Source organism: Varroa jacobsoni, unplaced genomic scaffold (assembly GCF_002532875.2).
Source record: "Varroa jacobsoni isolate VJ856 unplaced genomic scaffold, vjacob_1.0 scaffold_989, whole genome shotgun sequence".
NCBI lineage: Eukaryota > Metazoa > Arthropoda > Arachnida > Mesostigmata > Varroidae > Varroa > Varroa jacobsoni.
In genome coordinates, this window is record NW_019213891.1 from 201,931 (window position 1) to 214,279 (window position 12,349).

A 12,349-nucleotide genomic window follows, 5' to 3' on the forward strand; every position below is an offset into this window, starting at 1 on the left:
GCTATCTACTAAATACAATCTGAATACAAACAAGCTGAAATGCAGTGTTCGTTAACTGCTTAGCGCATCTGACAAAGACTAGCTTTCGCACACTTACCTGTGTTAGCAGCTATTAGAGATGGTTCTTCGCCGAGCGGTGGCTACAGAATCTACGGAAATTGATATCTACAAATAGGAAGAAAGGTGAACATCCAAAGGGCCAGCCATATGGTTTGTTTTTGGATATGTCTGGTCGCTGCATCCTGCCGGCCAACCTACGCGCACACATTCTACCACCACGATCACCAAAGTCATCGGTTCAATGGCAGTCATCGCCGAGCGGGCTTCTGTTCCGTTCGCTTTTCTTCCTGCTACCGCTATTACTACAGGTTCCACAGCCACGATATATACTGTCATTCACGGCTCTGTACGCAGGCCCCTCTATTAGGAGCTCAGCGGAGCGCAACATAAACTCTGTCCCCGGCGTATACCCTTGAAACAACGCTTCCATTGTTCGTAAACGCCGCACCACTGCGAGCTCGACGCGCTCAGATGGTCACTCACTGAATCATCGTTTGACTTTCGTTTTGATTATCACTGCTAAACAAATGTTTCCACTTTTACGTCCAGTATTGTCGTAAAGCGTTCCTTCAGACATTTAGTACTGCTGCAACCTCTATCGCATGTCTTCGACGAAACTACTCCGTCGACGACGACCCGCTCACCGTTAGGCTAGTAACACTGCAGGAATGGCGGTACTACCTTACAACAGAGAAAGGCTCTTTTAAAAGACCTAATCAGAAAAACGGCACAAGTCACGGGTACTGGTGAAAAAAAACTTCACATTTGAAAAATAGGTAGATGCCTATATTTTCATTCGAGGCTCATTCGAGGCCATTTTATTACCATAATAGCAAACTTCAGTTATCCCATAGGAATATAATACCGACGCATAGAATAATACAAATACGATACTAATTTATCAAAAAATAGTTTAAGTAGAACTAGTTAGAATAATTAACTTGTTACGCACGTAACGCCTATATGGTTTATTTTATTTTTCACTCGGATAACACGAGATCAGAAGTTACTTCTAATGGATGGATATATGTCCTTTAGGAGTCACTTCTGATCTCGTTGTGGTTATATGGATACAATCAGAAAAATTAAAGATGTAATAGTTCGTGGTCGAACTGGTTGAAAATCGACGATACCACAAAAAGTTTTCTCGTCACTGTTTACTTGCTAGAGCAGACAGAAAGGAAGAAGGAGTTGGACAGAAAGGAAGCTTGCTAAGAATTTTCTAGTGACTAACGACGCCATAAAGCTCAAGACGATTTTTTCAATAACTTGCGAAATATTTACATCGTTGTATAGGTAGCGAAGGACATCTTGCACAGCATCTGTGCCAGGGCTTAAGTTGAGGGTATGTTGCCATTAAACATTGTACTTTCAGTCGGCCAGCATTAAGCAAGCGCGTAAAACAGTTGTTAGCAATAGATTACTCAGTCAATTTACAATATAAGTCCATTGTGAAGTTGATACGGCCAATAACATTATTTCTTGGGAATAATAACAACGACATTTCGTCCGTTTAGTGCGCGGTCGGCCCTAACGGCGTAGCTAAGGTCGATCCGTTCGCCACGACTCCTCAACGCGTAGTTGTTCTGATTTGGGTTTGGGCGTTGTAGCTCATCTTCAGAATCCTCTGGATTACGTGGTCGTGAGTGTAATTTTCGCGAATTTCGGTAAACTCTCGCGCCAACTGTTTAAAGAGAGAAAAGGTCCTCTTTTATATATATATATATATATATATATATATATATGCAATTTCAACACGGTGCATCAACGTGATGTAATCTTAATTAGTTTTAGAATCGGTAAGAGACAGACCCTAGACAGAGTAAGCTAGTTATATAATAAATAAAGCGTTGAATAAACGGAATTCTTTACATAATTCAAATGTAAAAGGTGCAGTTTATTCGGTGTTTTAGTGCATGGCAATATGGATGCCAGCTGGGTCCCACAGCCGTCCAAGGTTAGTGTGATCATACCGAAATACCTTTCGTTCGCCAACAATCAATTACTAGCTAAAGCTGACAAACTAAATAAGAACCGTGTTAAAAAAGGAAAATCAGAGGATATAATCCACTCACTGGTCGTATTAGACGTTACTCCAATCTCAACTCCTCTTAGTCCCTAGAATTTAGAGCCAAAATTTATACTGGCTTCACTTAATATACAGTACAAAAGTTCGCCTTTTTAAACAGATGTATAATTTTGCAAAATACAATGAATTTCAACATGTTATAAATGTATTGTCTAGATAAAAGCGAGGCTATAAATGATGGAAGCATGCTAAAAAGGTAAAAGGAGCATTCGGCAAAATATTAGATCGGTTTCCGAAGTCGACTCGGATACGAGGCGAAGCATGATAATCGTGACGAAATGCTCCGCACGCTACCGAAAGAGCCTTCCAGCGGTATCTCGGACAACTCAGCAGACGACATACAAACATGAACAACTCACGTATGGGCCTACGATACAGCAAGCTAAGCAGTAAACTGACACAAGGTGAATGTCTGACAGTTCGGCCTATAGCAGGACGTGCTTTCGCTATCATCGAACTGTACCGGAACCGATCGATGGCAATCTTGTATCGTATGCCATATACACACTGCATAAGAACGTTGTCTTTCTAGCATAGAAGTTCAAGTTTTAGCTAACTTGAATCATAAAACTGACCGCGGCAAGTTCGGGCTACGATTACAGTTTCGATAACTCTCAAAGCTTTGAGAAAGGTACACCACAACTTTGTTTAATACGTCCTAGTAATATAATTCGTTCACCTGCACGCTATACCCCTCATAGGAGCAGTTCTCTTTCGTCACTGTTAGATTCTTTTAGGTCATTATTACACAGCTGTCTTTTGATACAGTAAAAAGTGAATCCTCACTAACGAGCTCATTAAAATGGACGCGGTCGGCCTGCAAGCGTGGGAGAACTGCTAAAGCCTATCTGTTACTTTGATTAACCCGAGAAGTGTTTCAGCTGCTGAGTGAACGCCTTTCGAGATTGCGCCTGACCACTTCAAAATAAAGCTAGTTCATAGTACTTTATTGTCTGAGTTTTGCTACAGCCCTGTCTTCGCTGGTCGCAACGCTACTTGCGGCTATCTATCTGGCTTTTTATCAGAACTCTGCCTAGCACTTTCTCGAAAGTACCGAGGAACAGAGTTGCTTTACGTGGCTATAATGGCACCATTTTAGATATCTAGCAGATGTAAGTCTTTGTCCAGCCCGTTAACCCAATAACGAAGACCGGGTGTAACCCTTGTACGCTTAAATCATTTTGCTATTAGTTATCAGCGGCCATAGAAACCAAGCGATGTAATGAATGTAGAACTCGTAAGAACGGTTTCAAATGCAATCCAATAACGCAGGCATAAATGCATCTAAGCTCATTCGATATCAGCTTCCAACTGCCTCTTCTCATCGGTGTACATAGGTTTGCTAGAAATTAGTTGATTTATATCCAGTTGGCTTGCCTGGTTCGTTTTCTATACCTGCCCTGTTCCTGGACCTGGATCCAAACACCTGATGATTCAAAACATGATTTTTACATAGGTATCTTGCTCGCAGCCTTGGACTCTATAGGGTATTCAACGTATGCGATCTGTATGCAAACAAGAACGGAGGCCGTGCCACGGAAGACAGATTCAATCAGTGTAGCTGTCAATAGTTACAACTGGATTTATTTGCGACTGTTGACTACGGCGCAAGCAATCGGCTGCGCTTGTTCTCACAATCATGGTGATAAAAGTTGTGAATTTTAAAAGTGCATTATACAATCATAGCTCACGCGAGTACCTACACCGTCTTTGTTTCCTACCCGAATAGTAGAATTTCGCCTTCTTTCTCTCGTGGTAATCTTGTCTGACGTAACTTTGGCCTCTAGCAGGCTCAAACGAATGATCGCTAAACTGGGTATACTTGTTGTGTAGTAACTGTGCCAGGTCCCTTTCCTTGATAATAATTTCGTCCTCGGATGCAGAGTTTTGAAACTTTCGATTATATGCAACTGGGTCCACGACTACCGGCAAACCGTTCAATGTCAAAGACTGTAACAAGACAATGCTATATTAGATATCGTAACGTTGCAGCCAACATACACGCTCTTTCGATAATGACAAAATTCTATGACTTGTTACGTCACTCATTACCGAACGTATTCACAATGTTACACGACCCTACGCGTTCTTGTTACGTCACCTACGCGGTGCCTAAATGGCCTGTAGGAGCCATTTAGCAGATCACTCAATCCCATAAAATTGACTTTGTTATTATTATTTTGATGTGTCGTGTATGCTGTACTCTTTGCAGGGCATCTCTACTAACTTGTCGGCTTAACATAAAGCTTTATGTGTTCTCGTAGATCGCCCTATTACCTTCGCTTCGACATGGCGATGGTGATGATGATGATGATGAAGCAAAACTGTCCTCTGTTTGACATTCGGAGGACCATGCGAAATAAAGGTGGCGTACACGGGCACCGGAGTTGGGGCTCCGGTTGACGTATGATGATGATGAACGATAGGGACAACAGGGGAATGTGGAATAGGAGGAAGGGGCGGCGGGTGATGGGGAAGTGGGCTGTGCAGGAAACCTGTCACGACAGGACGCCTCATCACGGTTAAAACGCTTGGGGTGTACACCGTCGATACACCGGCAGGGGGGATTGCTGGAACGGCATGTACTGGAACGGAGAGAGATACTGTTGGAATTACCGGAGCAATCACAGATGGTGCGCGAATCACGGTTTCAGGTGGGTGCGAAGCTGCAAGAATGGAGAAATTAATCGAATAGTAATTGATTATGCTTGCTACTTGGAGCTTCGATATGACAAATATTGAACTTTTTTTCAACTTGATTTCCCTCTATAGAGCGTTAAATAAAAAAAAAAAAAAAAAAAAACAACAACGTTGTTTAGCTGGCTAATTTGAAAAAAATAATACCAGCGTACCTTACAGGTTACCACTTTGAAGCAAATGTATTTTAGATGAATGTTAGGCAAGTCATTATGCGTCTCTGAAGCGCCGAAACCTGCTAGCTTCGATTTTTCCATGTGCTGATTAAAGATGCAAAAATATGAGTTATAAGGTGCGCATTTTGTTCAGATTTCACTTATTCAGCACGTATAAAAGGCCGAAAAACGGATCCTCTCTAAAGTAGTTTGTCAAGTCTACGCGAATCATCAGAAAAACGTGTTCGGTCTAAACAAATGCCCTGTTGTTTTGTAAATAAATATGAAGTAAATCGCTCATTATCGATCTTGTCGCCGAGGTCTATTTAGCCTTTTACGCCTAATAGGAATTCCTATTCAATTTGGCATATATGTCATGTATATACTTTCATTATCCATATGGCTCTTCGATAAAGTGAATGAGACCAGCTCCTATTCCTCTCGTACGTAAACACCGTCAACTTGTGGATACGAGACCGTTCGGCAAAATCATAGAGGGAAACATCCCTTCTAAAGGCGGAAGTCCACTGTGCGCGCCTAGCTGAAGGTCAATGAGACGTTGCAGCAAAAGGGCACAAATTAAGCATGACCTGGATTTTCAGGCCAGCTCGACATTTTCATCAGTCGAACTTAGAATCTGCTTTATATTTCGGCTCCTTTATGCAGAATAGCGATGACGTTAGTTATTTAACTGATCATACGCTTCTAACGGAAGAATAATAACGTTTCGTAGTTTAATGTTGTCTGATGAGCGCGTGACTTAGCTTTTCAGTTTGCTATGGGAATTTTGCGTCTACTGACGTGATATATTGCAATGAATATGTGTTTTAGTCGAGCCGAAATGTTGTCAGATGAAAAGTCTTCAAAATCTTACTTCAATGGATTGGTACTAACGGCAGTGAAGGAATAGCATTACAGTTGAGATGATCTGCATTTACGAAAATACCTTGTATGGAATAAGGATGCCTTTAGCTAAACGAATCTTAAACAGGTTAGAGGCAGAGAGAAGGAGAAAGCGAACATACAAAGTACAAAATTGTATGATGTTATATTTGAGTACCGTTTCTGTTTACGAACGTCGGTCGTAGCAGCGTCTGAAGCGTTGGCGACGGCAAAGGCCCGATGTATACGTTTTACTAGAACCGTAAAGGGCTTCGATTTTTGAGAGCATCGTCGTTATTCATATACGGTTGCATTGATTGTACTTGAATGTTAATATATTGCAGAGATTTAAGAGGAATACGTTTGCCTACCGGAAGAGAAAGTCTGTCTATTCTACGGTATTTGAGCTTGAAGTAGAACGCGCTATAGACAATGATAGTTCTCTTCCCTAATTGTATGAACGATCTAGCTGATTTGTGCACAGTCTTACGGCACGCTAAGTCGGAGGTAACAATGGGCTACGTTTAAAGAACCTAATACGAAGAAATACCAACTTGAAGTAAGTATCTCGAAAGATAAAGATGATAGAGACGTTTTTACCCATTTGAACCTGCCGAACTCCATATAACTCACCGTTTTCAAGGACATCGACATGTGTACGCACGTGATGATGACGATGACTATGGCCATTTCTTCGCACGAGGTTAGGCTGAAACCATTTGTAATTCGCGCCTGCAGAAGCACTCCTTATCGATGCTAATACACAGCTTGCCATCACCAGACAAACTGCCACAACTGCTACAACGGCGTTCGCGACTCGGAGCATTGTCACAGTTGATACCCTAATACGCTGTACATCGAAGGCTTTTTGAACGGACTTCACTCAGCTATCCGCTATGAATGTCCATATCAGTATTTCAAGCTTCCCTAGGAGACGATGAGCCACTCCGTAAGCTATCGAGCAGTTTTAGTTAGCCGCGTACAAGTTCAGCCATAGAAACACATCAAGGTACATCTGCTGTTTGAGTTCGTTAATAACTTCACACTGTAGTTTGCAATATCTGTGAAGGCCCGTTTCCTCTGACTGCGCCCATGATAACAACTCGGACCAGATTGTAAACACCGCAATGTTATTAGGCTTTCGATAGGAATGAGAATTACCGCAACGCCGTTATTATATAACGAACGAAACACAATTCGACGGTGCTGCCCCCAAAAAAAAACGATGCTTACATTACTTCTATCGCTGTCGGCGGCTCCGTAGGTATTCCCAACCGAGAGAGCGAGAGAGAGAGAAAGTGTCTGTTTAGGTTCGCTGCCGAAAGTACGCGGTATCTAATGCTATTTTTGTGTATCGCGAGTTAATTCCTGCCGTTACTGTAGGCCGATAATTTATTTATGTTATATTGTGTAACTGGCAAGATTTAATTTCGGCCATCGTGTTTCAACAGTGTCTGTTCAACTAATGACCGTGCATAAACGGTCGTCGATCTTGAGGAGTACCGCGGATCGTTTCGATGCTGCCGACTGTCGAAATTCAATTGAGCAATCGTATCTACGACAAAGTAAAGTTGATGATCATATCGTTACAAGAGGATTACTATTTTGTTAGCAGTGATAGCGATGGATATTTGTTGTCGCTTGCTTTCATATTTTTGAAAATGGCGACGGTAGAATAATCGCTTTTCCGCTTCAAAGGCAGATTATTAATTACAACTGTAGTAGCAGCGTAAGTAGGGGCAATAAGAAACGTGCTACTACTGTTGTTTCGGAGGCAATGTCGGGGCGTGCTGGACAAGTCTTGAAGGTATTAAAGCAAGAAACGCAGCTCGTGATAAAAATTGAAACGAAGTTTACTCACTGTCAACTTGAGTAAGGGCATGTAAACGCAAGTGTGATTTCTATCGATAATTGTACATAGTAAAATTATGCGGCATGTTTTAAGGCTACGTTTGGGCAGACAGTATCTGGTCGACCCAATTAAGATCTACTGATATTTTCCTGCTTGAGCCAATGTTTCGGTAGAGTACATATCCGCTGAATGTTTCGTGGCAGCTATAGCTCGCAAGTTGGTTTTCTACCGGTTTACAACACGCACAGAACATGTGAGACTCGAGCGTACCACAAGAGCTCCGACGATTTTCGACCGCTTAGTTTTTTCTACCGCATTTTAAAGCTTATGAGCTATAAAGGCTCCCAATGGACGAATGGAGCACTCTAACCTAGGCAATATTCTTCCCGAATACTGAGTGTGCTTCATAGTACTTCAGAGATACGTAACATCAATCAAGCTTATTCATTTAAGATCAAATAAACCAGCACATCGTGTCGCCGCCCCAAGCTAGTCGGCCAGTATCAGCATCGTTGTTTACGCTCTATTCTGTTGTCGCTACTACCGTACACGTCGATCAACACTGTTAGCCAGAAAAAAGATCCTCCCTCTATATATATACATACATATATACGAACACACTTCGGTTTTCAATCATATGCAAGCCAATTTTATGTTCTTGGCATATCGGTAGAAGTACTCTTTGTGCTCTATGCATAAGGAGTACATACACTAAACGAGTCTGCAATGCATAATTGGATGGAGATGAGCTTTTTAAGCACAGGTGTCATACTTCGCCGGGAGGCGTTCGTTCTGCCCTTGTGCTGAACACAAGCCGTTTATTCAAGTCGTATTTGTCGTTAGGCTACATCGAGATCCAGTCGTCCAGAGGGAACATCAAGTCGGCTGAAAAAGCTATCCTAAATGCAGTGAAGACTTGTTTATCACAAAGAAAGAGTACAACAGCTTTGGGGTTGGTTTTAAATTCCATTAGCATATAAGTAATATTGTACAGGGAGGGCTATATTGCTACAGGAGAAATTTAATCCACTTGACCAATTCATGGGTGTTTGTCCGAAACGAAGCCTCTCGACGCTGTCGAGAGACGTTGTGTGCGGTGCCATGCGCGCATGCGTAGCTTCTTCCAGCTTTTGCCTCTTGACTGCGTGGACCGTGCTTACGTTCTCTACTGATTTTTAGTTTGGAACGAAGCTTCGTACTCGCCCTATTGAGCGTGTTAGAGTGAACCGATGCGAACAGGAACACGAACTAAGGATCTATGATAATAGCATCGATGCTGAGAGCTTCGAACCGTTATAATTCACTTATTTAATTCATAAACATTGACTCGTGTGGATTTTTGTGTTTAGTAAGCCGAACGAATAACGATGACTTCAGACGTTGAAAAGTTGAGGATTTATTGCTGCCCGATTCGAAAATTTAACTGTTGCAACAGCATGTATATCTTGCCCTCGTTAACATTATAATCACTCACACATGTCGTTCCCCGTGACGAAATCGTGTTGGGCATACTCGGCCTAGCTACGTAAATCTGTCCGGGTAGTGGTGCTAACAGCAGTAGACAGATAGAGCCGTGGAAAGTGCATAGACAGATCTGTAATGTAGACATATTAATTGTTTCTGTCCACCCTTGTATGTCCTTCGTTTTGCAATCCTGTTTGCGGGAACCGTTCGTCTCTGCTGTGCAGTGCTTAGGGGATTTGGCGTATGTGCATTCAATAAATAATTCATCATACTTTTCCCGTACCTTCTCGCTGGTAAACAACTGTATCTGACAACTCTAGCTACATCTCGGCAATAAAAGAAGCAAGGGTAGCAATACATGATAAGGCGAACAGAAAACATGACTTGTAGTAAAAAGGACCAGGTGTAGATTCGGTGAAAGACATATTTCCTAAATGACCGTTGTCCAACTTACATTTAAGTCAGATGTCGCTTGGATATTGTATTTTTCCAAGGGTCACGCGCATGTTATACAGACTGAATTTTTCCATAGTCAGTGAAATATAAATGTGATTTAGTTTCCTGATAGCTTTTTTTTTTTCTATGAGCAAACATAATATACATAATGCATTGGCGCCAGTGGTTTGTTAATTCTTTCAAGGGAAAAGTCAAAACAACCCAGCTATTTAACCTCTACTTCCACCTGCAAATCAAGCCCCGTAATAGTACTCTATTTCGTTACGTTAGTATGAAACGATTATTGTTACTAAGTGTATGCTATTATAAAGCTGCTAAGCATTCACAATATACTTTAGTCCCTAAACTTAATCTTCACGGACGCCGGAAGCGGAATAATATGGAGGATCACATTGACGAGATACATCGCACCGATGAAGCCGAAAGACAGGCCAAAGTTGAGCCAGTATTGCAGGTCGACGTGCAGGGTACCACGGCCTGTGCGGTATTTCTGCGAGATGAAATGCGACCCGCTCACGAAATAACAACGGCCAGGCTCCACATTGGGTCCACAGGAGGTTCCGTTAATAGACGGAGCGTAATCGAGTGAAGCGTAGTTTTCGAACTCGTTCTGGTAAAGGAAAGCTCCGGCGTAACGATGCATTACTCCATAGCTGGCATAATAGGCCCAATCAGGCATTACAACCAGCGACCTATTGAACAAAAGCAAATCAACCCTTTAACTATGAATTATTGAAAATAGATTAAGACAAGCTTTTCTAATGCAAATAAGATAGGAAACAGTGCCGCCGAGCAGTACATTCCTACTGTTGCCACACAGAGTTAGCCAATATTTGAAGTTAAATTGTTTGTCATAGGCTGTTCATCGTTTCTTTGCACTTTTCTTATTACTTTATTTTATTTTATTATTACTTTAAGCCCAGTATCTGTAGATGCTGAAATTTTGTGACAAAATGACTCCTCTTTCAAGGACAGCTTGTGCAACGTGTGTCAAAAAAACTGACCTCTTTTCAGTCGTGTTCCAACTTAGCAAACATGAACCGATGGATTATACCAATTACGCTAACAAAGCCGCAATAGAAGGCTCCCTTTAGCGTTTAAAGCGAATTAAAAACTTGGGCTTCTCAAATATGGTCCAATACATCATCCTCGTAGCACGATGGCAGTTCTTCGATGATTTTACATGTCATCTTCGACTATGTCGATGGTGGCCATAAATTTCGGCGCAGCCAGAGGCTTGTGTAAGAAGAGATCTGACTTTAGTGGTAAACGCGCGCGCCGAGAGGCTCACGTGTCAGCACAGGCTCTTTTGATATAAGTGCACGCTCACTGATGCATCCAGCGTATGTGTCCATATATACGAGAACGATGAAGGTACCCCATAAGCGGCCTTGTAGCAAGGACGAGCGGTTTGAATTTAATCAATGAACGACATACATAGTGTAATAGTAGCACGAATAGAATCGACTGAAACACCTAAAAGCACATTGTGGTGACGGGAAGGGCAAATAAGGCTCGAATATGAAACTTCTTTTCGCTGCGAAACTTGATACATAATTTTTACACGGCGGCCGTCTCAGGTTAGTAAACAACGTACGGCACAACCATGAACGGGCAGACGTTTGCACCTAGCCAGTAAAACATATTGACGAAATAGTACCCTCTACTTGCACGACAGGAGGTATCGCAGATCAGGTATCAACACAGGATGAAAAACGGGTACGTTTCTTTTACCTGGTTTTTTCTTTAACAGACATTTTCACAAACGAGGCTACTGCAGACCATTATCCTCAAAAGCTACCACTAATAGTCACTTGTAGCTATTGTATCTCTAATGATTACAACTGCCACGTGCCAGTTTACCTATCTTAAACTGAAGAAAGTGTAATGAAGACCGGGTAAAAATTGGTTCCATTGAACGTCGAATTACTCGAATGACGCCAGCTTAGGTATATTCTATTCTGTGTTTTGATTTTGAATGGTCCATTTATGACTTGGAAACCTACTCGTACATACGCATGCCTTTTAGCTATTGTCCATGGGCCAGATACATGAGTACAGGAAACAAAGTCCGGCGCTCAGTTATCCCTTTCCTTAACATGTTTCAACTGATTCATAAATGATTCCCTCCATTTCATCCATATTTTCGCGCGTCTCACTCTTACATAAGCTGCCACTTTATATATATATAATAAAGTTTTTTTCATTGAATGTCGTGGACCCACAACGTTAGATACGCAGTATTATTATGTGTCACTAGCCTAATTGCCTTTTATACATCTTATATTAATACACCTTTTTACAAATACATGTTATTTACTGGACGAACAATGTTGATCAATTGTGATAATTACTCTATTATAAATACGATATATAATATGAATAATACGGGCAGCAAATCCTTGTTGTCATTATCCGTCGGAAAATACAGTATCACGTCCGATCTATAGCCCTGAAGAATAACAGTTACATTAAATAAGAGCAATCAGAACACCCAGTTTATCCTTTGCGAATGAATGAAGTTTCCACCTGATCCCTACGACCCAGTTTGGCAGGCAAATGTCAACGAATTTTGGCAGCCTTTTCAGACCTGCCCGTTCGCTCTGTTCCAACGCCTTGAATGCATGAGGGGGTCAGCCCTACATTTTTGTCCAAGGGCATTCTCCTCTGCTCATTGACCGTTAACCACAGAGA

The 12,349-nt window shown here is 41.8% G+C and overlaps 2 protein-coding genes across 3 annotated transcripts in view; both read right to left on the bottom strand.

Moving 5' to 3' along the window:
* Positions 1 to 833: 833 nt before the first annotated feature.
* On the bottom strand, positions 834 to 7,559 carry LOC147752787 (uncharacterized). Of its 2 annotated transcripts, none has more exons than XM_022842381.2 (4): positions 6,517 to 7,559; positions 4,427 to 4,815; positions 3,871 to 4,099; positions 834 to 1,744 (listed from the first exon to the last, which is right to left on the bottom strand). In XM_022842381.2, the coding sequence occupies exons 1-4, from the start codon at positions 6,707 to 6,709 to the stop codon at positions 1,536 to 1,538; spliced, it is 1,020 nt and encodes a 339-aa protein (XP_022698116.1). In that variant the 5' UTR covers positions 6,710 to 7,559; the 3' UTR covers positions 834 to 1,535. The 2 variants fall into 2 exon arrangements, 1 of the variants encoding a protein (XP_022698116.1); XR_015313107.1 differs by having other exon boundaries at positions 1,660 to 1,744; positions 2,136 to 4,099.
* Positions 7,560 to 9,115: 1,556 nt separating this feature from the next.
* Positions 9,116 to 12,349, bottom strand: part of LOC111265581 (ATP-binding cassette sub-family G member 5) — a gene marked incomplete at its 5' end in the record, with an annotated part of 26,170 nt that continues 22,936 nt past the window's right edge. Inside the window, 1 exon segment of the mRNA XM_022842380.2 lies at positions 9,116 to 10,347. Within this exon segment, the coding sequence (XP_022698115.1) occupies positions 9,990 to 10,347 (358 nt within the window).